Genomic DNA, 24,381 nt, shown 5'->3' with positions numbered 1-24,381 from the left:
TTTTGTCCCAGTATTTCAAAGCAATTCAGGATTGGATCACCCTGATCCAGATTACGACTTTTCAAGATGACTAGATCCTGAATATCAGTGCTTTAATCCTACCGAGCGCCATCTAGTGGACATGAAAAGTAATACAAGGAAGACAAGAGACCACATTGCAGAAACATCTTTTGTCCGCAATTACTTTTGAAAGGTGATGACAGATGATGGACTTTTTTTTTGTTGAAGGTATTTTTTCTTTAATCTAAATTACATTTGTGATTGACAATCTTTGTTGTGATACTTTCATGAGCATAAGCATTTATGTCATCAACATTTGGTTGAAAACAAAATAGGCCACCACAAACGTGAGCAAAATGAAAAATAAAATGTATTTCCCATGAAGGCTAAAAATTGCGTATTATTTCAGTTAACAAACTTTGCCATCTTATTTATATTGAAACATATTTTTAAATAAATTGTACAGTACATTTTGCTCTGGTAATCCACTGGAAATCCACCCCTCTGGTGGGATCAGGATAATCCAGTTTTTTGGGATAAAATTGATCCCAATCCTGTGTTGTCGGTTTGAACTACCCGTTTTGAAGATTTGATCCAGATTAAAGCTTGGATTGGATTTCCTGATCTGATCGGATATCAAAGTGATCCTAATCCTGTTTTTTGGTTTTGAACTCCCCAAAATCCAAATCTGATCTGATCAGATAGGGATTAAAAGTTTTGAACTCCTGCCCAGGAGAATGGAGAATGGAGATTCCTATTTTCTGAGGATGGGATTAGGGAAATTCATGCAGAGTTACAAACCTTTGAGGAGATGTTGCATTGGTTTTAATTTGGTTTTTGCAAAGCAATTATGTAATTAAACACTTCTATACTTCAGGTCCCAAATAACTCAAAAGTGCAGACCAAACAAAAAAAAGACTCAGGATGTTAAAGCCTTAGAATTAAATCAGATTGAATGAGTTGTGAGTTTTTAAAACAAGGAAGATTTTAAACAAGGAAGAGATTTTGCATGAATTGCATTTCGTTTCTGCACAGCAAGGATTAGGCATTGAAATAAACAGTTGTATACTTTGTTAAAGTGTTTCCTGCTCAAAGACAATGCAGGTCAGGCCGTACTAATCCAAAAATAGGAACTAAAAATGCAAACCAGACAAGAGGAGATGTTTAGCTATTTAAAAGAGTTACAGTCTGCAGTAAATCAGTTCTGTGGCTCTCGTCCGTTTCCTCTCCATCTCCTCTCTTTCATTTGTGGTTTTATGGAGTGTTTCTGACGGAGGAGAGCGAACAGAGGAAAGGTAAAGTAGTCCCTCGGAGTAAACAGGTCAGAAGGCTCTGAATGAAAGGAGGAGATGTGGGGGTCAGTCAGCGGTCTTCTGAGGTGAGAGCAATCTTTTTCTGGGAGTCAAAACTAAAAATTAGCGCTGCCTTGTTTTTAGACCCTCCATGAGTCCTGTTCATCTTGTGTGAGGAGGGGGAGATGCTCAGTGACCACCTTTACGATGAGTTGTAGCTTACATATAGTTTAGTTTGAGGTGAATGAGGTGATGCTGCTGGTTTAGGAGCAGAATTCAGCATTTCTTCAGAGAGATGTAATCCTTTCCATGTCTTATTCAAATGTATCCTGCTCTTAAATTATCTGGGGGTTTGAGAGGAAACAGTGGAAAAGAGGCGGAGCAATAAGCAACAATTGCTCGGGGTCAAAATCACTTAACATGCATTCTTACTTAACCCTCCTATTGTCTTCGTGTCCCCCCCCCCCCCCCCCTTACTTTGGTGTTCGCGGTCACATCTGACCGGCCTTGATTTAACTGCTATTACATTAACACAAAAACCATGAATCATCACCACATTTCATTTAACACCCTTTCAAACTGAACATACTGTATCAGACTACTGGTATACATGAAACACTGCAGTAAATATACAAAGAACAGACACTGTGTGTGTGTGTGTGTGTGTGTGTGTGTGTGTGTGTGTGTGTGTGTGTGTGTGTGTGTGTGTGTGTGTGTGTGTGTGTGTGTGTGTGTGTGTGTGTGTGTGTGTGTGTGTGTGTGTGTGTGTGTGTGTGTGTGTGTGTGTGTGTGTGTGTGTGTGAGATCTGATCCGGATGGTTACTAATTCATTTTCTTTACGGGAACACCATGGGTGTTACAAAGTTGACTAAATCATCCAAAACTCAATGAGAGTGGTGATCAGCCATTTCATATGTTCAAATGTCTTCTGTGAAGGATATCATGAAGCCTTAATGGAATCGAATCTAAAACAAAAAAGTTATGATGAAAGCAGTAAATCGGTCAGATTTGACCCGAAGACAACAGGAGGGTTAAAGGACTGATTAATACTCATAAACCAATCAATCACAACTTAGATTTGAATGCTAATCTCTGAATAAAAGCACTTCATTATTGTCCGTTTATATTCTAACTTGGCATTGGAAATATTATGGCAGAACATATAAGTTTGATTAGAAAAGTCTTGGTTCTGTTTCTGACAAAGTAAGACTCTTTATGTTTTGTAAGTGTGGATAGTTTTATCCAGGACTTGAAATAGAAACATCTACTTAGACAATAGCGCCATCTTGTGTTTCACATATGTGATGCACGGTTAAAGAAACTATTTCTCCTCACCAAATAATATAGAAAAACGGCTTGCATGTAAGTTTGCAAAAATAATCACTTAATAATATTAGTTGATATGAATGCTTATTATTGTGTTTGCCTTACCGTCTCATACTGTTAGAGCCATTTTCCTTTTGTTATTGCGGTCTGAATGTGAGGCTTAATAATAATATAAATTAGATTAAACTCTTGATTATCAGGTATTTTTGTGAGTCACACTACGGTTTAAAATGTATTCATTTAAGGCTCACTTATTTGATATGTGCGTCAGAGTCACGTGCACGGCTATTTGCCTATATGGTGGTTGATAGGACACAGCTGATGGTGATGAGGCGGGGAAGCGGAAAAGTCTTCTGACCGTGTTCTTTTTGAGACTGATTGCTTTATTTTACTATGAAGCGAAGACATGTGTCCTCCTGTTTGTATGTGGTCTGGACTATTGAGTAAATCTCATCTGATTCAACAACGATCTGCGCTGAAATGTTTGGAAACAAAGAGAGGCTCGTCAAAACGCAAAACCCCGACAGAGGTGGCGAGTAAATAGAGTATAGGATTAAAACGCCTCCACACATACAGAGGAAATAATACATATTATTTAATTGTTTTAAATGCATTATCAATAAACTAACTTGTTGCTGCAAAATAATAATAATAATAATAATAATAATACAAATCATATTTTCTATGGAGACAAATTACTTTTTGGTTTATTAAAACAAAGATTAATAAAATATTATTCATACTCACATTTATTCCACGTATTTGCTTCATAAAAATACAATTATAATAATAAGAGACAATTCACAGATGTGTGATTTAGCAACAGGTTTATTGAAACAAGAATAAATACATTTAGAATATAACAGCATCAATAAATAACGATTCCTTTCTTCTTTAAAATGTTCAGTTTTTAATATCCATATTTCCTCACGGCTGTGGAAAGTTTCTCTCCCTCATCTCCCTCCGTGTCTCCCTCTCCTCTCCGTCCACCTCGTCTCCGACCCTCCTCTCTCCCTCTCTTGGATGCATCAGCAGGTAATACAACAAGATGCTCACCATGCCCATCACGGCCCCCCCAAAAATAATCCCGCTGACGGCCAATAACAGAGAGACGGTCATCATCTCTGGCCTTAGAAGAGCCATGAGCACGGGGGCCAGGGTATTCAGCACGCCGTGAAACACGTAATACACCACCATCTCCACCCTGGTGTTCTGCCCTTTGACGTTGAAGAAGGTGAAGGTGAGGATGACCCCAATGACCCCTTGGTACAAAAGCTCCATCCCCTTTGAGGTGCAGAATTTTTCCCCTTTTAGGTGAGTATATAAGGCCCCCAGGAGCCAGAGGAGGGTGAGGAACACGGAGGTGAAGGGGCTGAGGAGGAGAAGAAGAGCCAGGCTGAGGATGAGGCTGATGATGGTGGAGAGTTTGTAGAGGAGGTAGGTGAAGGTGGGGAGGCCGGAGGGCATCTCTCTGATCTGGGGGAGGGATCGGCGAAGGCAGCGGCGATAATCCACCAGAGCCCAGGAGACGGTGAGGAAGGAGAAGGACATGGAGAGATCTGGAGAGGGGGGGGACATGTAGGGGTTAATGAGCGGGAGGGACACAGGGGGGAAAGAGTGACACCAAGACACACAACAAGACTCAAGTCATGACCTTCACCTACAACATGTCACGTATCGACTTGGAAGAGACTCAAAAATACCAAAGAGACAAGAAACGACTCAAAAAGACTGACAGTGACGAGAAGTAGAAAAACTACCGTAAAGAAAAACAACAAACACAAACAAACGCTAGAAGCAGTCCAAGACAATGATGTCAAGACGCAAAAAGAGACCACGAATTGACCCACAGTCAAAACTAACACAAACTGACTTAAAAAGGCTACAAGAAGACCATAGCTACTAACTAAAGATTCTAAAAAGACCACAAGGAGACCCACAATGTCTCTAAAAGGGTAAGACAACTAAAAAGAGACTGAACTCTAAAGTCTGTTTCTCGCTCCTCTGTAGGAGAACTGTTGGCTCTCATAATGCCTCCATGGACAGATGCTCTGAATAATTGTCCAGTAACTCCTCCTCTCCCCCTTTCTCCCTCTCTCCCTCTCTCCCTCTCTCCACTCACACTGCACGATGGCCCCCTCCCCGAGTCTCAGCACGATGTAGATCTGCAGCAGAAGTTGAGGAACGCTCTCCAGAAACGCCTCGAACAGTTTGAGCATGCTCAGATCTGTCGCCAGAAAGAACAGACGCTGGTGCTCGACTCTCCTCTGGTCCTCCGTGCAGGAAGCTGAGCTCTTCCACAGCACCCTGAAGCCCCTCCTCAGCAGGTAGACGTACCTGCAGCAGGTACACACAATCACAACAACATCAGACAAGGCAACAGGTAAACACAATCACAACAACATCACACAAACATGTAAGGCAACAGGTAAACACAATCACAACAACATCACACAAACATGTAAGGAAACAGGTAAACACAATCACAACAACATCACACAAACATGTAAGGCAACAGGTAAACACAATCACAACAACATCACACAAGGCAACAGGTAAACACAATCACAACAACATCAGACACACATGTAAGGCAACAGGTAAACACAATCACAACAACATCACACAAGGCAACAGGTAAACACAATAACAGCAACATCACACAAACATGTAAGGCAACAGGTAAACACAATAACAGCAACATCACACAAGGCAACAGGTAAACACAATAACAGCAACATCAGACAGAAGACGCTGAAATGCGGTTATTCCAGTTTGCACGTTCTGTAAAATCATTTCATTGTCCGTGCATACCGTACATCGTTGAGTCAGGCAGGCACTCCTCCTTCCCGTCGTTCTACACTTACAGGTATCGGGTCAAATGATCATCATTTGAAACATATCGTCTTATCCTCTGACTGCCTTTTACTTTGTTCAATTGTATTTGTAGTCTTGTATGTGTTTAACAGAGACGTATTTTAAGGATTTACATTTCAGGAAGGTTAAAGGAAGAAAGAGGTGGATTTACAAATGGTTAAGGACGAGGGGGTTTAATGGTGGGGGGTTTAGATGATGCCTTTAAGGGCGGGATCAGTTGGATGTTCTCTCTTCTATATCAGCAGAACCTCGTTATCCTCTGAGGATGAAGCTGCTCTGTTCCTGCATTCAGATCCATTTCACCTTTGTATTGACTTTCTTTATGACTTTATTAAATATAACACAAGACACATTTTGTCCATGAATCATTTATCAGCTGTACTTTCTACTTCTCACATGTTGAACCCAAATACCTGTACTTTCTACTTCTTACATGTTGAACACAAATACCTGTACTTTCTACTTCTTACATGTTGAACTCAAATACCTGTACTTTCTACTTCTAACATGTTGAACTCAAATACCTGTACTTTCTACTTCTCACATGTTGAACTCAAATACCTGTACTTTCTACTTCTTACATGTTGAACACAAATACCTGTACTTTCTACTTCTTACATGTTGAACTCAAATACCTGTACTTTCTACTTCTTACATGTTGAACTCAAATACCTGTAATTTCTACTTCTTACATGTTGAACTCAAATACCTGTACTTTCTACTTCTAACATGTTGAACTCAAATACCTGTACTTTCTACTTCTCACATGTTGAACTCAAATACCTGTACTTTCTACTTCTTACATGTTGAACTCAAATACCTGTACTTTCTACTTCTTACATGTTGAACACAAATACCTGTACTTTCTACTTCTTACATGTTGAACACAAATACCTGTACTTTCTACTTCTCACATGTTGAACACAAATACCTGTACTTTCTACTTCTTACATGTTGAACACAAATACCTGTACTTTCTACTTCTTACATGTTGAACACAAATACCTGTACTTTCTACTTCTTACATGTTGAACTCAAATACCTGTACTTTCTACTTCTTACATGTTGAACTCAAATACCTGTACTTTCTACTTCTTACATGTTGAACTCAAATACCTGTACTTTCTACTTCTTACATGTTGAACACAAATACCTGTACTTTCTACTTCTTACATGTTGAACTCAAATACCTGTACTTTCTACTTCTTACATGTTGAACCCAAATACCTGTACTTTCTACTTCTCACATGTTGAACACAAATACCTGTACTTTCTACTTCTTACATGTTGAACACAAATACCTGTACTCTCTACTTCTTACATGTTGAACACAAATACCTGTACTTTCTACTTCTTACATGTTGAACTCAAATACCTGTACTTTCTACTTCTTACATGTTGAACACAAATACCTGTACTTTCTACTTCTTACATGTTGAACCCAAATACCTGTACTTTCTACTTCTCACATGTTGAACACAAATACCTGTACTTTCTACTTCTTACATGTTGAACCCAAATACCTGTACTTTCTACTTCTCACATGTTGAACACAAATACCTGTACTTTCTACTTCTTACATGTTGAACACAAATACCTGTACTTTCTACTTCTTACATGTTGAACACAAATACCTGTACTTTCTACTTCTTACATGTTGAACTCAAATACCTGTACTTTCTACTTCTTACATGTTGAACTCAAATACCTGTACTTTCTACTTCTTACATGTTGAACCCAAATACCTGTACTTTCTACTTCTCACATGTTGAACACAAATACCTGTACTTTCTACTTCTTACATGTTGAACACAAATACCTGTACTCTCTACTTCTTACATGTTGAACACAAATACCTGTACTTTCTACTTCTTACATGTTGAACTCAAATACCTGTACTTTCTACTTCTTACATGTTGAACACAAATACCTGTACTCTCTACTTCTTACATGTTGAACACAAATACCTGTACTTTCTACTTCTTACATGTTGAACACAAATACCTGTACTTTCTACTTCTTACATGTTGAACTCAAATACCTGTACTTTCTACTTCTTACATGTTGAATTCAAATACCTGTACTTTCTACTTCTAACATTTTGAACTCAAATACCTGTACTTTCTACTTCTTACATGTTGAACCCAAATACCTGTACTTTCTACTTCTTACATGTTGAACCCAAATACCTGTACTTTCTACTTCTTACATGTTGAACCCAAATACCTGTACTTTCTACTTCTTACATGTTGAACTCAAATACCTGTACTTTCTACTTCTCTCATTTTCCAAACAGGCTGGTTCCTTTAGTCTGAATGTGTGTTTGGTGGCGTGATCATTATTATTTAGAGTCATTGCGTGCCTATTGATTTGAACACGATCCGTGTATCCATCATTTCCTGGTCTTCTCTAAAGAAGAGGGACCAATGGAAACGTTGTCATGTTGCCGTTGGTCACCATGGAAACATTCATTAGCTAACAATGACATTATTGTTCAATTAATATAAAGGGAGGTCAGGTACTCTTTAAAACAACTGCTAGTTATGGGTACTTTTTACTGAAGTACATTTCAAAGTTCTTTACTTTGACTTGAGTAAAGAAGTTTAGTCAGTACTTCTACTTTCACCAGAGTATTTTTAAACACGAGTATGTGTACTTCTACTCGAGTAAAGGATGTGTACTTTCGCCCTCTCTGCATACAGTATTCTACGCTCACCTGGTGAAGATGCCCACCCCCAGCAGGTGCAGGGCAGCGATGGCTCCTCTGGACATCCCGGATATTTTGGGCTCTCCATCTGGGTTCTGCAGAGGGTCATTGATGTCGTCCCAGTACCACGAATAGCTGAAGATCTGCGTCACCAGCAGCCCGGTCAGAACAAACGTCAGAGTCAGAGCAGTCCATAAATAATCCTTCTGCTGAAAATACCTCAGCGCCAGGAGCACATCAGTGAGAACATCCACTACGTAGAAGAGGAGTCCAGCGATGGTGAGCAACCAGCGATGTTTAGCGTAGCTTTGGAACTCCGACTGGAGCATGCTGTCCGTAGAGGAACTCATCTAAAGGTTTGAAATATGTAGAAGTGTTCGGGTGGATGTGTGCTCAGTTTCCCTCTGGACGTTGTGAAGGAAATCTGCGCTGGAGGTGTCGGACTGCAGCTGTGCAGGTGCCATGTTGTTAGTCTGTGAACAAAAACATGTTTCTTTTAGGGAAACATTTACTTTACTTGCATGTAATTAACTTCAGTATTCCCTCCACATAAAGTGCTTTCTACCACATTACCGTATTACAACTCATACAGAACATTGCAAACATGAATCAATACTACAGGATTGAACTACAATGCATTTACTGCAGCAAAGAAATGGGTTGAAGGCAAAAACAAAGAAAAGAAAGCAGTGCTGGAAGTAACTAAGTACTTTTACTGTGCTTAAGTCTAATGTGCATGCACTTAACTAAGTATTTCCTGCAATACTGCAAAACATCCAGTATCTAGTGCTTTTTACCACATTTCCGTTATTAATTAATTTATATTACAACTCATACAAAACACATTGGACGATTAAATGTTGATTTATTCATATTTAGTTAGCTACACAGCAGTATGTTGAAGTTATGAAATATTATCTCTTACTACCTAAGTCTAATGTGCATGTACTTACTTCATTACAAATAGTGCTTTTTACCACATTTACTTGATTCATTTAATTATTTTACAACTCATACAAAACATAAATATTGATTTATGAATCCAGATGTATCCACAAACCAGTATATTTAACATTTTTAAGAATTAACTCCACCTTTACCAGCTTCAACTTTACTTTTACAAGTCTTTCGTCAACTGATTTTGCATAATGCATACTTTCACTTGAGTGTTTTTAAGTATTTTAAACACAGTTGCATATTTTATTTTGTTCCTGCTCAGCTGCCCTCTGATCCCGTCTGTTGAGATCTTCATATTAGGATGAATACTTAAAACGAAAGTTAATTTTAATCAATTATATTCTTGTATAACCCAAAATGAAAATGCTTCATATTTTATGATTTTCTATATTTACAGTATAAACAAAGTGGTTTGTTAAGTTGAGTGTGAGGCCTATAATGATTTATGGGTGTCACTGATAAGAGAGAGACAGTTTCTCCCCTCTCCTCTCACAGCAGTACACAGGGAGGGGGGCTCCGGACTTAAGGAGAAACACACTGAGGCCCCAAAAAGGTGGTTATGCCCCAGCTGAGAATAATATTTTGCAAGTCCTGCAGAGTAGGGGTCATGTCCTTTCTACACAAACAAGGGAAGGTGTGTCTTATGCCATAGCCAATAGAATATGTCTGGTCATGCCCAGTCCTGTACATCAGTTTCCACAAATATGGGTATAGAGGAGGGGTCTTTAGGTTTTTATATCCTGTTGAGCATAAAGACACTGGCGGATGGGGAGGAACTTTTTTTTGGAGAGAGCGAGATAGAGGGGGGGTTCCCCTGGTATACTCTCTCCCGGTAAGCTCTGTCCCTCAGAGCTGGGTTTCTGCTCTCGGTAAGGTTCTCTCAAAACTTGGTAAATATCTCTTGAATTACTTTGTTGAATGAGTTGATGTGTGTTTGTGAGTATTAGTACCCGCCACCTGTGAGGATCTTCCTCCGAATACATGTTGGAGATAGGTATGTGTTTGTGAATGTTAGGACCCGCCATCTGTGTCTAAGAAAAAGGTATGGAACTGATTTGAATTGATTTGGTGAATGAAAGCTTGAATGTGCTTTTTATTGTCACCGGTCATTTTATGAGGAAATGCCTCCAAAATCTATCGGGAGATTTTAAATGTCACAAACTGAATTGGGCAGTTGAAGTAAAAAAATGATGGTAATAAATGTAAAACTGTGAATTAAAGTTTCATATTTGAACATGATCACAGCATGATATGTTTAGTATGATTATAATGTTGTGAAGAGAGACTGACCCCACCTTTTGGACTGGGACAACTTAAAGGACATCTGACTCTCCTCTCCTGCTTCAAAGGTAAGATGGCACCCTGCCACGCTCACTCTTAGGTAGTGTAAGGGAACATTTCTATCTGACTCCTAAGTGTCAAAGAATAATTCTTCCTTACTCCTAAGATATTTAACCTTATTCTGTGTGTTGACATTAACGACCATCCCTTCTTCTAATCTCCCGTAAGGAATGTGTTAATGCAGGCGTATGTTGATACTAGGTTTTATGGCCTGACCTGGTGGGCACAGGGGGGGGGGGGGGCTTTCTAAGCTCCACAGATGTGAGAGACATCACCAGCTGTCTGCAGATGTTTACGCCCATCCCCAAAAGGTGGATTTCACTCTCTGTAAACTAGTTAAAAGGTCTATCGAGAGATAGGCTGGGCAGAATTGACATGACAACCCACCCGTGCAGTCAGAACCTTTTGCTGCTGTGACATGTGATATGAATTCTCCGGCCGTTGACTTGTAATAAACATCATTGTTTGACATCAAAGCTCCAACTCTCCTCGTGTCTCTCTGAGTCCTGACTCTTCATTGCTGCAGAAGTTTCCCTTACAGGTAGGGCCACACCTCATTTACTGATATCAAAATCCTTCTGGATCGCTTAAACAGATTTAGAGGGTCGTCTGAATTGAAACAGCAGTTAATTGAACCTGGTTCTTCGGGGAGTCAATACATTACATTGCATTTAGCTGAGGCTTTTATCCAAAGAGACTTACAATAAGTGCGTTCGACCAACAAGATACAAACTTCAATAAAACAGAATCATATAAGTTCATCAGGTTTCATAGAGCCAAAACATTTCAAGTGCTACTCAACTGGCTTTAGATAAGCCAGTCCTTTATTAGTATATAAGTGCTTTGTTAATAGTTATAAAACGGAAAAGTAAAATCAAGCAATCTGATTGGTTCTATACTGAGCGCATACCACGGGTAGAATTGTAAGTTACTTTTCACAACAAGTCAGTATCCCTCCGCGTCTGAGAAAAACAGTATACCGTTGGGCTGAAAAGCAAACTGCCTTTTCATACTGGAACAAGAAAGCATCGGAGAAGTAACGGGGCACAAAGCCTCCTTTTTACGCAGCGGCCCAGACATAGACATCAAACGGCAAGACATATTCAGAGTGCAGTTCCTTTGGCATTAGGGCAGGGGTATCTAGATACTTTCCAAGGTTTGACATAATGAATTGTGCTACTTTTAAAGCATATACCACGGCCTGTCGTGAGCTATTGCTTAATTCTATCGCTCGAAGTGGAGTCGAAAGAGATGAGTTTTCAACACAATAGAGGTGAGATCTTGCTGACGTCGGTGGATCTGAGCCAAGCAGTAAACTTACTCAGTAACTTCGGTTAGGTTAGTTAGTAGGTCTGAGTAATTTGCCGGAATAAATGATCCGCCCTCACCGACTCTAACACGTCAAAAAGTCTTTATAATATCCTGATAAACGACAATCTCAGAAACCTGGAGGAAAAATCACGTCGCTATCAGCTGGAGTCACAAGGTGATGAATGAACCCTAACACACTGTGACTCTTCTGACTGATACCTGATCACGTAATGACCGACTGAATGAAAAGTCCATGTTTTAATGAGATTACCGGTAGAAACACGAGGTATATTCAAACAAAAGTACTAAATGTAAAGACCTTTAACTAAAATATAAGTTTAAAGAGTGTAATGAGATGCTATATGTTGGAGAAATTAACAAAAAGGCACATTTAAGGGATAATAATTCAAGATATAACGACATTTCTTATTCGTATCAATAAAATAAAGCAATATGTGTTCATTTATTATATTTTCATAAAGTATCTAAACAAATTGTTCTGCTCTCGTATACAAATTGATATTTTTTAGATGCCATACTAAGAAAACGTCATACTATGTTAGGAGGGATGAGAAAAATGCTAAATGGACTCTTATTCAACACAAAAACTGGATTACAGAATGACAGATGACTTAATCATAGTTCAATGAATACAAAGTACATTCTGTCCTCGAGCCGCGATATCATTTGAAACAGTGTAAGAAGAAGCTTTAGGTTATAAAAAAGCACATTTTAGACAAACTTATCCAAGATGGCACTCAATTATACCGACATTTCTTATTAAAATCAATCAAATAAATCAATTTTCGCATTAAATAATTCCATTCTCATAAAGTTACCTCAGATACAAATATATAAATCCCAATTGAATCACTTTCTACCTTAAATAACACGCAGTTTTTGGTGCATATCCCTTTCAGAGTCACTCACCGTTGGTCCGGCTCATGTCGGCTCTCAGCTGTTTAGAAACTTCTCTTTCTTTTACCAGGAACTCGTGACGACTCCACCTCAGAAACAAACCTCTGCACACACACGGAGAAATGTCCTTACATAATAGATATGAGGTGTGTGTGTGTGTGTGTGTGTGTGTGTGTGTGTGTGTGTGTGTGTGTGTGTGTGTGTGTGTGTGTGTGTGTGTGGACATACTTCAGATGCCTGGAGGATCCACCTGTCAGGGATTTCCCAGGTGAACCTCAGACAGGTGTGTTAACTGAGAACAGAAAATGGAACTAACAGCTGTGCCGTGTGTTTCCTGTGACAGACAGAGTACTTACAGAAAGAGCAGGGACATTTAAATATGACATCAGGAAGCTTGTAACGTTATATAAACACAATATTTCCTCCTGCTACTCACCTGTTTATCCCTGCTGCGTTCCCTTCTTATTCACATGCTGACTGATACCCATATAGTGTTTCATTTAAACACATTGTTATTTGTTTCAATATATGTATTTTCACCTATTTTTTAATTGATTTTATGTTTCCTTTTTATACTTCTTAGGTTTATTGTTTGTGTTCAAGCATCATTTCACAATTGTATTCATATTTGTTATAGTTTATACCAATATTTCCTGGTCTTTTTTCATATTTGTGCTAATCAATAATATATATTTGAAACAATACATATTATTTTCTAGCTAATATGCATGTGTATATAAATGTTTAAGCTACACACCACAACAAACAATCAGGTTATTAATACAAGACTGGTCCAGTCAAAATGCAAAGTGAAATGAGGCAAAGGACAACACGCAGACAGAAAATCACAAAGCATGACAAGACTTTAAATATATATATATGACACCCTCTCCTCCGGTGCTGTAGGTGTCGCTGCGGATCCCCGGTTCCTCTCTCCGGTGCTAAAGCTCCTCTCGTTGTTCCTCTCCTCCTTTGGACCCTCCCACCGTCTGAAGAGTGACACGCCATTCAATCTTCTGCCCGAAACCGAGAGGAAGCACCGACTCTCTGCAAAAAGGAGAACCATTAATAACACAAACAAGATTGAACAGAAAGCAGCAGCGAGGAGAAGGAGAAACAGAAGAAGAGGAGGAGGAAACACCGAGTCCTGTCGACATGGGGATCCGAAAGAAGACCACCAAGACCCGCCGGTTCTGAGCCATGAGTTTGTGATCCAGAACCATGCAGACATTGTTTCCTGTGTTGCTATGGTGTTCCTGCTGGGGCTGATGTTCGAGGTGAGTCCACATGCTGAGGTCCAGATATCCAGGTCCTCCACATCTGTCCATCTGTCCGTAAATAACATGTCTCCACTTCCTCCTCTCATCCAAAGTTTCTGTGCCCGCTGCTGGCCTCTCTTTCCTGCCTCTTACTCCACCAGTAAATATGCTCAAAAGGGGGGCTCTTACGCATCTTTACGGGTCTTTTACGCGTCGTTTTTATCCTATCTCCAAAAAAAACCTACTATTCTCGTCTTTTTTTGTTAACGTGACGCATGCTAGAGTCCATCTGGCAGCTTCCCATCTCCAAATCCATATTGACATCCTAAAGTTTTTTCATGTGCAGCTTTATTCTTGTTTATTGTTATTATTGTTTAATAGTGTGTGTTGCAGACTCGTATCTTTGCATGTGTGTGAGTTATTTAAATATCGCTGTGCTCTCTGTGCGTAAATGGGTTACGTGGCAATCACACACACACACCGCCTGCGCTCTGTCATCCCTCACACACACTCTAAGTTAAATATAGACGTGAAATAAATGTTTTAATTGAAACTTAGTGCTGCAGAGTGAACATTTAGCCCCCTATCTGCCTGCTGGGACACTTTATTTTAAATTAAATGTGATTTTAAAGCGAGTTTCATCCTCGAAGGGAAACAGCGCCATTAGGCGTTTCAACTACTTCCTGTTTTTGTTCACCAAAGTAAAACTCTAACAGCTGTTGCATCGTGTGTGGTACTTTAGCTGCACCATGCACTTTCAAATATGATAACCACTAATGAACATTAAGTAGTACTTCTGTTTAATGACATGTTTGTTTATTTTGTTGTGAAAGAGGAAACAGTTACTCCCTGTCCCAGCGTCACATCTAATACTAATACTTTATTGGTAAACTCACCACTATTTTTATTACATTTCTAAACTTATTAAAGTCTAAATATGCTAAATATCTCTATATATTTGACATATGGCCATTTAATTAAGACGGCTTAATCAATGTTTTTATAATTATGGTTTATTTGTGATTTGTAAAATGCTTTTTCTCATATGATTTGTGTATTGTCTGTAGATTTTTAAGTTGATATCCGCTAATTAAAGTATAATTATCTTGTATTAATGGACTTTTACACAAAGTATTGAAAAGCAGATCAAAGCCTTTTAATTAAAGCTAAATAACTGATGAATTGTTTTACTTTTTTAATCAAATATATAACCCTGCCTTGTTTGATTTAACTGTTAAAGTTCATGTATGCAGGCCTTTTCTTTTATTAATCAACAATATATATATATATATATATATATATATATATATATATATATATATATATACACACAGACAAAATACAAGAATTACCACAATTAAATTGTTTTTGGGTCAAAAACCTCACATTTTATGGTGAAAAATTTACAAACTTTATGATAAAGTGCATTTTTTCAAGTCTTGATGTGAGTATGAAGTAAAACTAAACCAAAAAAGAGAAATGCCATCTATAGATAACAACACGATTAACTATAACCTCCTATAATCATATTTAAAGTTGTATTTTAAAATGTGCTTTTATACTTACATGTCTTTACCGTCTACAGGTCACCTCGAAGTTTGCCGTGCTCTTCATCACCGTGCAGTACAACGTCACCATCTCAACCAGCGGTGAGTCTCCAGAGGTCATTAAAGCGCATGTTAGGAGACGACGTGTTAAAATAAACTCGTCCGCGAGAAGCCTCTCACCCGGACTCTGAGACATTTAGAGATCTTCCTTCTGTCCCTGGAGCCACATGGAGTCCTGGTGCATGAAGTGCATTCGGGCTGAGGTGGAGTTCAGGCCTCTCGAGGTTGTTCCTCTGCAGATACAACAGTGTGTGTACAACGCTGGAGATCACACACACACACTCACTCACTCACTCACTCACTCACTCACTCACTCACTCACTCACTCACACTCACTCACTCACTCACTCACTCTGCTGATTCAGGCCTTATCTGAGAGCGCTGTAACTTATTTACAGTGTGTATCGGATTGAATAAACATTATGCAGCTCTGAAAGGAAACAGATTCAACAATTCCTTCTTGTGCTGTCGGTGCATGGATCACGAGCAGAGGAGTCTCACAGTGTTGCACAGATACAGGGTGTGTGTGTGTGTGGATGAAATGTAACTCCAGTGTGTGACTCTTAAAGCCTCAAAGTGGTGCAACACTGCGAGGCCGAGACACTTTAATCCAGACAGATCTAAGGTGATGAAACGTGTGAATCACAGCATGGACTCGTGCTCCGAAACCAGGTGACGCAATGTTTGAGGATTTGAGTTCCTGCAGGAAAAACGTGTTCGAATGGCGCTCTGAATAAAGGGTTGAGGTCCTGCAGAAATAAATCAGGAATCTTCACCATTTGATATTACAACACACATTTCTTTAAATATATTTTATGTTTATATCATTTTAGTACAATGTCCCATTTTATTTGATTCTATTATGTCTTTTTTTTATATATTTTTATTTATTTAATTGCATTTCATTTAGTCTTTTTAAATTTGATTCCATCCTTCTTAAATTGAGCAATTGTCACACAACTCTTGGTATTCAGATTCTTATGATAATCCTGAATTTGTTTAAAGAAAATTGTGCAGAAATTCTGATATCAGAATCGCAATTTCAGCCAAAGATAATCACAAATCCACATTTCTAGTAAATTCTTTAGCTCTAAAGTTGGTGCTTGTGACTTTTCGGACATAAATGAAACACATTCCGGTTAAAATACTTTTTTTGAAACCATGCTCACTATGTTTAGGCCCAGAGGAGACGCCGTTGAACCACTTCCACCACGGCATCAAAGACCTGGCCACCACCTTCTTCTACATGCTGGTGGCCATCATCATGCACGCCATCATCCAGGAGTACGTGCTGGACGTAAGTAATAATAATAATAATAACAATAATAATAATAATAATAACAATAATAATAATAACGATAAAGCTTTTCTCTGAGTATACACACACACACACTCTCTCACTCACTCACTCACTCACTCTCTCACTCACTCACTCACTCTCTCTCTCACTCACTCACTCACTCACTCACTCACTCACTCACTCTCACACTCTCTCTCACTCACTCTCACACTCACTCACTCTCTCTCACTCACTCACTCACTCACTCACTCACTCACTCACTCACTCACTCACTCACACTCTCTCTCTCTCACTCACTCACTCACTCACTCTCTCTCACTCACTCACACTCACTCACTCACTCACTCTCACTCTCACACTCACTCACTCACTCACTCACTCACTCTCTCTCACTCACTCACACACACTCACTCACTCACTCACTCTCTCACTCTCTCTCACTCACTCTCACACTCACTCACTCACTCACTCTCTCTCTCACTCTCTCTCTCACTCACTCACTCACTCTCTCTCTCTCTCACTCTCTCACTCTCTCACTCAATTTAATCTCGACGGACACTTCTTCATGTTTAAAGGTTTTTGTTTTCTGCAGAAAATCAACAGGAAGAAGCATTTCTCCAAAACGAAGCACAGCAAATTCAACGAGTCGGGGCAGCTCAGCGCCTTCTACCTGTTTTCCTCCGGCTGGGGGGCGAGCATCCTGATGTCTGTGAGTAACAGACAGTGATCCTTCAATCTGATTAACGTCCTAAAACTCTCCTAACTACAACTTAAAACCCTTCTCTGTGCTCAGGAGAACCTGCTGTCCAACCCTGTGTCTCTGTGGGAGGGGTACCCACACACACTCATGCCGTAAGTCGACCATTTTACTGATTGTTAGGGGATTTGAATGAATAATATGTAACATGTCTGCAGTAACATACACCAGAGGCTTCAGAGGAATGTGTTGTTTTACCGTACGCTTTTTAGAGCTTGGTTTTGATTTGTAGTTGTTATAGAAACAAGCTGACGTTTATTAACAGCTTTAAGTTTGGCTTTAATGATCCGTTTATTCTGACTCCTGATTCTCCCTCAGATTCCAGATGAAATTCTACTTCATCTGTCAGCTGGGCTACTGGCTGCACGCTCTGCCTGAACTCTACTTCCAGAAGACAAAGAAGGTGTGTGTGTGTGTGTGTGTGTGTGTGTGTGTGTGTGTGTGTGTGTGTGTGTGTGTGTGTGTGTGTGTGTGTGTGTGTGTGTGTGTGTGTGTGTGTGTGTGTGTGTGTGTGTGTGTGTGTGTGTGTGTGTGTGTGTGTGTGTGTGTGTGTGTGTGTGTGTGTGTGTGTGTGTGTGTGTGTGTGTGTGTGTGTGTGTGTGTGTGTGTGTGTGTGTGTGTGTGTGTGTGTGTGTGTGTGTGTGTTGCTCGACTCCTCTGTATTTATTTGGATTCTATGTTTCAGGAGGATATTCCTCGGCAGCTCGTCTACATTTTCCTCTACCTCGTCCACATCGCCGGCGCCTACATCCTCAAGTAAGACCAGAACTAGAAATAGAACCAGAGGGCTTCCTTTAATCCGGGGGGAAATGGGTTTGGAGACAGTTGCTCCATTTTAGAGTGAAGTCAAATAAATGTAAAAATGTGCAGAAAAAAATTATATAAATATAGAAAGTTAAAAAGTTGAGTTATTGTTAAAAAAACAATAGAACATAAACATCATGTGTGATTATACACAGTTTAAAATATGTCAATAGAGCATCTTTACCAAATACACAGAATAAGTTAGAATACCAAACTACTACAAACATATTTACATCCTTAAACCTCTGTGGTTGTGATGAACATCTCTGCTGTCCTTCTGTACAAAGTGTGTGTTGTCCCTGTTTTAACAAAGTGTGTGTGTGTGTGTGTGTGTGTGTTTCAGTCTGAACCGCCTGGCTCTGGTTCTGCTGGTTCTTCACTACGTCGTCGAGCTTCTGTTCCACATGTCCCGCCTCGTTTACTTCAGCAACGAGACGCGTCAGTCTGGGTGAGTTCTTCCTCTCCTCAGTTCCCAGTATATATAAATATGTATATACTGTACATATTCCCAGTATATATAAATATGTGTATCCTGTATATATTCCCAGTATATATAAATATGTGTATCCTGTATATATTCCCAGTATATATAAATATGTATATACTATATATAAATATGTATATACTGTATATAAATATATATATACTATATATAAATATGTATATCTTGTATATATTCCCAGTATATATAAATATGTATATACTGTATATATTCCCAGTATATATAAATATGTGTATCCTGTATATATTCCCAGTATATATAAATATGTATATACTATATATAAATATGTATATACTGTATATAAATATGTATATACTATATATAAATATGTATATCTTGTATATATTCCCAGTATATATAAATATGTATATACTGTATATATTCCCAGTATATATAAATATGTATATCCTGTATATATTCTCAGTATATATAAATATGTATATATTGTATATATAAATATGTATATCCTGTATATATTCACAGTATATATAAATATGTATATATTGTATATATAAATATGTATATCCTGTATATATTCCCAGTATATATAAATATGTATATCCTGTATATATGCGCAGTCCAGATCCACTGATGGTTTCTTTCTCTCCAGCTTCACGCTCTGGGCGGTTCTGTTCGTTCTGTGTCGGCTGCTCACTCTCTCTCTCTCCGTCCTCACCGTGGGATTCGGACTCGCAACCTCGGAGAACCAGGGCTTCGATCTGTCCGCAGGAAACTTTAACGTCATCTTTGTTCGGTGAGTGTGAGCGAGAGGAAACACGGGAAGATAGGATACACATTTTTAAGAGTGATATTAGTCTGAAATACAAAAATGCAATAGCCTGTAAAAGTATAAACTCCAAATATCCACTTTTGAAATAACTTTTAGCACATTGTTTATGATTCTTAAAGCACGCTTTCTTCGTTCATTTCATAATTATTTTTAAGGTTTTATTTCATTTTTAACAAAACAAGACCTTCCCTTAAAATATATGGAAATAAATAGAAGTTTTTCTTCTAATTTCAAAACAGGATCATCAGGTTGACCACTTACAATAAAGACCTTATTTCCACCCTTTCTGTGTATGACCAGTCATTCAGGAAGAGGAAGAGGAAGAGAGGGGCTCAGCAGTAAAGTAGACCAAAATGTAGCCTCAACACGTCGCTGATACTTCCTTGAAACACAGAAACACACGTCTGTTCTGCAGACATTCAAACGTATTGTGTGTGTGCGACATCATTCACTGCTCCGGACATACCGGGGGGTCCGAGGGTGGACTGATATCCCATTTCTACCCGTATATAACTGTATTTAAATATTTGATTTGCAGGATCACCGTCCTGGCGGCCATTTGCCTGACGCAGGCCTTCATGATGTGGAAATTTATCAACTTCCAGCTGAGGAGGTGGAGAGAACACGGCCTGACGCAGAACCTGAAGAAGAAGCAGGTTCCCGCCAAGAGCAAATCGAAGAAGGACAAAGGTGAACACACACACACACACACACACACACACACACACACACACACACACACACACACACACACACACACACACACACACACACACACACACACACACACACACACACACACACACACACACACACACACACACACACACACACACACACACACACACACACACACACACACACACACACACACACACACACACACACACACACACACACTCACACTCACACTCACACTCACACTCACACTCACACACTCACACTCACACTCACACACTCACATACACCTGAACACACCTACACACACAGACACCTGAACACACACCCTGCACATCAGTGTGTTCCTCTGCACTGGATATGAAAACAAGCAGTAAATTCACAGACAACATAAAAGCAGGATACTGGGAAGAAAATCAAAGAACTGAGCCAAAGAAAAGAAAAACAGCGCTATTATAAATAAATATACATTTAAAATAATTAAGGTGATTAAAAAGACAACATCACATACAAAAATAGTCTATATAAATAGATTTTAAAATGTTTACAAGTGAGGGATTTACTTATCATTTCCCCTTCAATGTGTCCATGCTTACGTTAACACGGCTAATTGATAAAATGACACTAATTGAAATTCTTCTTCTCTCTCTTAGCCAACGGAGTAAACGGAGTGAACTCCAACGGAGCGGATTCACCGAGAGCAAAGAAAGAGAAGTCGTCATAAATTCATTCACCCCCTCTCCCCCCCCCGCAAATCCCCCACAATGCATTTCCAGCGCGCCGTTATTTCAGGCGTCGCCGCTCTGCTGTGCCATTTCATATGAAAACAAATTCTGAAACAAACTACGAGTAAAAAAAAAAAAGAGCTTATTTAAGAAGTGCCTATTGAGACAGAGTGTTTTGTACAGGGTGTGTAATTTTAAAAATTCAGGAATGATGTGTTAAATGTCCCCCCCCCCCCCCACCCATATAATTTCATGCTTAATTGTCCAACACAATGTGTATTCAGCCTGTGATTTATCCAACTTCATTTTGTATTTATACCCCCAAGCCAAGCGCCTCTGTAAACATTGTTTAGTTGTGAAGGTCACGCACAGTCTGTTTACACCAGACTCTCAGAAAAGAACGTTTTTAATGTCAGTGGCCAAAATCATGGGGAAATAAAGTATAGAGAAGAGTATATAAAAGACATTCCCGCCGTTATCACATTCACAGTTCAGTATTTCTGCAAAGTACCTGATGTAGCATTGACTTTTTGCAGCTTTAAGATAATCCCTTACCATTAAATGACACTGTCGTCGATACACGAGCACACTTTCTGGTTCATTTGTGAGTGATTTAACATTTTATAGTTTAAATTCGGGCATTACCACCCCTTTAGTGTGTTTGATTTGTACGGTTCTTGCTGTCTAAATGGATTTCCTGTTTATCATGTGTTTTCTGGCCTTATTGCTTTTCTTTTACCACGTTTAGCTCCTCCCCCCCCCCCCCCCCCCCCCCCCCCCGCTGTAGACCGTGCCAAATGAGCCTGATTGGCGTATGATGTATGCCGTTCACTCTCACTTGCCATAACATAAATCATGATGGTAACACTGGTTTATTTCTCCAGAATAAACCCATTACCTAATTGTGAGTCCACTTCAGCAGTGCTTTTATCAACTGGCCATGATGGTTTGTCTATCATACAGAGGAATAAAATGTTTTATTGAATAAAGAACAGAGCTGTGTGTTTCTTCTATAAACTAGTATCACAAAATGTCATAAATGATCATTTACTACTGTGTTAAAAAAGTCATATTCTTATTTTTAAGATGTTTTTATATTTAAACTACCGTTATATGTTGTATATTCCTACATTCTTTTTTTTTAACATCGTTTTTATTTCATTTTGTACATATTTGTCTGTTTATATATATTTTTTTATCGGAGTGTCACAAGTATTTATATCCGTGTGGAAACCATCCTGTTGTAATTGCGCCTGTCCGCCACCAGGTGTCGCTGTTGCTCGTGTTTTTAGAGGGGAACGCTTCACTGTTGATTCGTGGACAGATACCACACAGTCAATCAGATAACTAAGATTATTTGGAATAATTCCAAAAATATATATATATTTATATTAGTTATAAATAATAAAATATAAAAATGTTATATATAAACAGGGATATATTGACATAAGAAATTGAGAAAATAAAATGGAAAATAAAACACTTATTAACACAATAAAATCAAACAAAACAAAAATAATTCATGGGAAATAACGAGGTTAGAGTAAAGTGTTAAATAATTAGAAAATAAGAAATAATTACAAATGATTACATAGAATGATAACTTAAAATAAAGAACGTGCTAAAAAATTATAAAAATATGATATAATATAAGTAAACATACTGTAAGAATTTAAAGAACAATGTCTAATAAAACATTACAAAACTTATACAAAATAAAATAGAGCTCAAGTATTTTTATTTACATAATCAGTTAAAGTAGAGTGTACTTGTACTTCAATATATAACATGTATTACAATATATAAAGTAATAATGTTGAATTTCAAAGTTTGAAAGGGTCTATTTTTAGGTTTATGAATGTTTAAGAATGTGCATCCCTGTTTGATTTATTGCAACACTTGTCCTTGTATCACCTGACTTTCAATTGAGTGTTTTTCACCACAACATGCACTTAAAATATTAAATTAAAAGTGTGCAGATGCATTTAAGATATCAAGTATGGCGATAATGTTTATTCGCACCGTTTTAAATGGGTTGTTTTCAATGTATTATTATGTTTATATAAATCCTAATTCCTTAGATGTGCATCCAGCATTCCCACTGGTGTAAGTTTGAAGTATTGCAACACTTTTCCTTTTATAACCTGAGTTGTTATGGCTTCTTTTTTTGCACTTAAAGCCTCCACTTAAGTGAGTATGAAAGGAACAGTGTTCAGATGCAGGGTCAGATATGAGGCATCACAATAACCTGTGGAGTATTAGTATTAATAAGACAATAATGTTGAATAGCACAGGTTTATATAAATCCAAAGACCTTTATGTGCATCCATGTTAGTAAGCAGCATTCCCACTGGTGTACATTTGATGTATTGCAACACCTTTCCTTTATAACCTGAGTTTTTATGGGGTTTATTTAGTACTTTAGTATTAATAAGATATTAATGTTGAATGGCACAGTTTTTAAAGGGTTTTATATAAATCCAAAAGCCTTAAATGTGCATCCATGTTAGTAAGCAGTATTCCCACTGGTGTAAGTTGGGTGTATTGCAACACCTTTCCTTGTATAACCGTAAGAGTTTGGATGTTTTTTTGTGTTTTTTTGCTCCACAACAACATGCACTTAAAGGCTGGGGAAAGTGTGCAGATGCTTGCTGCTGAACAGCATCGTGTCACCCAGGTGGATGTACGTATGGAGCCCCGTGATGCGGTGTGGGGGAGGATGATAAACACTCGCTCCGCACAGCAGGAGGAACATGGCGGCACAGTCAGCCAGCACAAATGTTGTTTCACTACCACGAAGGTCAGAGAAGCTTCTGAAAACCAGGATTTAACACCGACGACAGGGAACCAACTCTCTCACCGTGAGTACCCTCATGTGTTGGGGTTCGTGTTGCAGGGGAACCGGGTGTTTCGACGGTGTGAATCCGATGCAAAGGGCTTCAATCTCGGCTGTGTGTCTGTCTGGCTTCGGCGTTAGCATGTTAGCTCCTCGGCTAAGTCAATAGTGTTTTCTGCAGGAATTACACAGAGAGCCTGCGAGCCACTTATTGCACTGTTTGTCAGCCGGTTAAACTCAACAATAAGAAATATATGGACATTTTAAAGTGAGCTATTCGTGCACATTTGTTTCATATGTGGTTGTTTTTTTTTGCTGAGTGACCGTGCACACAACACCGGACGAAGTTGGCATGCTAACAGTTAGCTTTAGTCTGTCGTTGTCAGAAATAAGA

At 38.7% G+C, this 24,381-nt stretch overlaps 3 protein-coding genes across 7 annotated transcripts in view; 2 read left to right on the top strand and 1 right to left on the bottom strand.

The window, feature by feature from the left end:
- Positions 1-3,428: 3,428 nt before the first annotated feature.
- xkr9 (XK, Kell blood group complex subunit-related family, member 9) lies at positions 3,429-13,551 on the bottom strand. Of its 2 annotated transcripts, XM_079662274.1 has the most exons (5): positions 12,958-13,551; positions 12,742-12,833; positions 8,212-8,675; positions 4,741-4,955; positions 3,429-4,177 (listed from the first exon to the last, which is right to left on the bottom strand). In XM_079662274.1, exons 3-5 carry the CDS (start codon positions 8,550-8,552, stop codon positions 3,546-3,548), a joined length of 1,188 nt encoding a protein of 395 aa, XP_079518400.1. In that variant the 5' UTR covers positions 8,553-8,675; positions 12,742-12,833; positions 12,958-13,551; the 3' UTR covers positions 3,429-3,545. The 2 variants fall into 2 exon arrangements, with proteins under 2 accessions (XP_079518400.1, XP_079518399.1); XM_079662273.1 differs by lacking the exon at positions 12,958-13,551 and having other exon boundaries at positions 12,742-12,944.
- A 185-nt stretch (positions 13,552-13,736) lies between these two features.
- On the top strand, positions 13,737-22,143 carry tram1 (translocation associated membrane protein 1). The gene is given in 12 exon segments (XM_079662275.1): positions 13,737-13,909; positions 13,912-14,006; positions 15,574-15,637; positions 16,774-16,892; positions 17,488-17,604; positions 17,689-17,747; positions 17,971-18,055; positions 18,338-18,408; positions 18,800-18,904; positions 19,569-19,712; positions 20,287-20,438; positions 21,080-22,143. Coding segments are annotated over 12 exon segments (1,107 nt in total). The 5' UTR covers positions 13,737-13,884; the 3' UTR covers positions 21,151-22,143.
- A 1,657-nt stretch (positions 22,144-23,800) lies between these two features.
- The window catches only part of ncoa2 (nuclear receptor coactivator 2), an 82,083-nt gene continuing 81,502 nt past the window's right edge, over positions 23,801-24,381 (top strand). For all 4 annotated transcript variants that reach the window (XM_079660906.1, XM_079660907.1, XM_079660904.1 and 1 more), the window contains exon 1: positions 23,801-24,012. The gene's annotated coding sequence lies outside the window, so the exon portion shown is untranslated. The remainder of the gene's footprint in view (positions 24,013-24,381) is intronic.

The sequence above is a fragment of the Notothenia rossii genome (genome assembly GCF_949606895.1).
Source record: "Notothenia rossii genome assembly, chromosome: 12".
Lineage (NCBI taxonomy): Eukaryota > Metazoa > Chordata > Actinopteri > Perciformes > Nototheniidae > Notothenia > Notothenia rossii.
The sequence above is the reverse complement of the archived record's forward strand: the minus strand, read 5'-3'. Positions and strand labels throughout refer to the sequence as shown.

Coding starts and splice junctions, on each gene's coding strand:
- xkr9 (XM_079662274.1), bottom strand. CDS start 8,552: ATGAGTTCCTCTACGGACAGCATGCTCCAGTCGGAGTTCCAAAGCTAC. Junction 4,956..8,211: donor GGGGTGGGCATCTTCACCAG/GTGAGCGTAGAA, acceptor TACCTGCTGCAG/GTACGTCTACCTGCTGAGGA. Junction 4,178..4,740: donor GGAGGGGGCCATCGTGCAGT/GTGAGTGGAGAG, acceptor CCCCCTCTCCAG/ATCTCTCCATGTCCTTCTCC.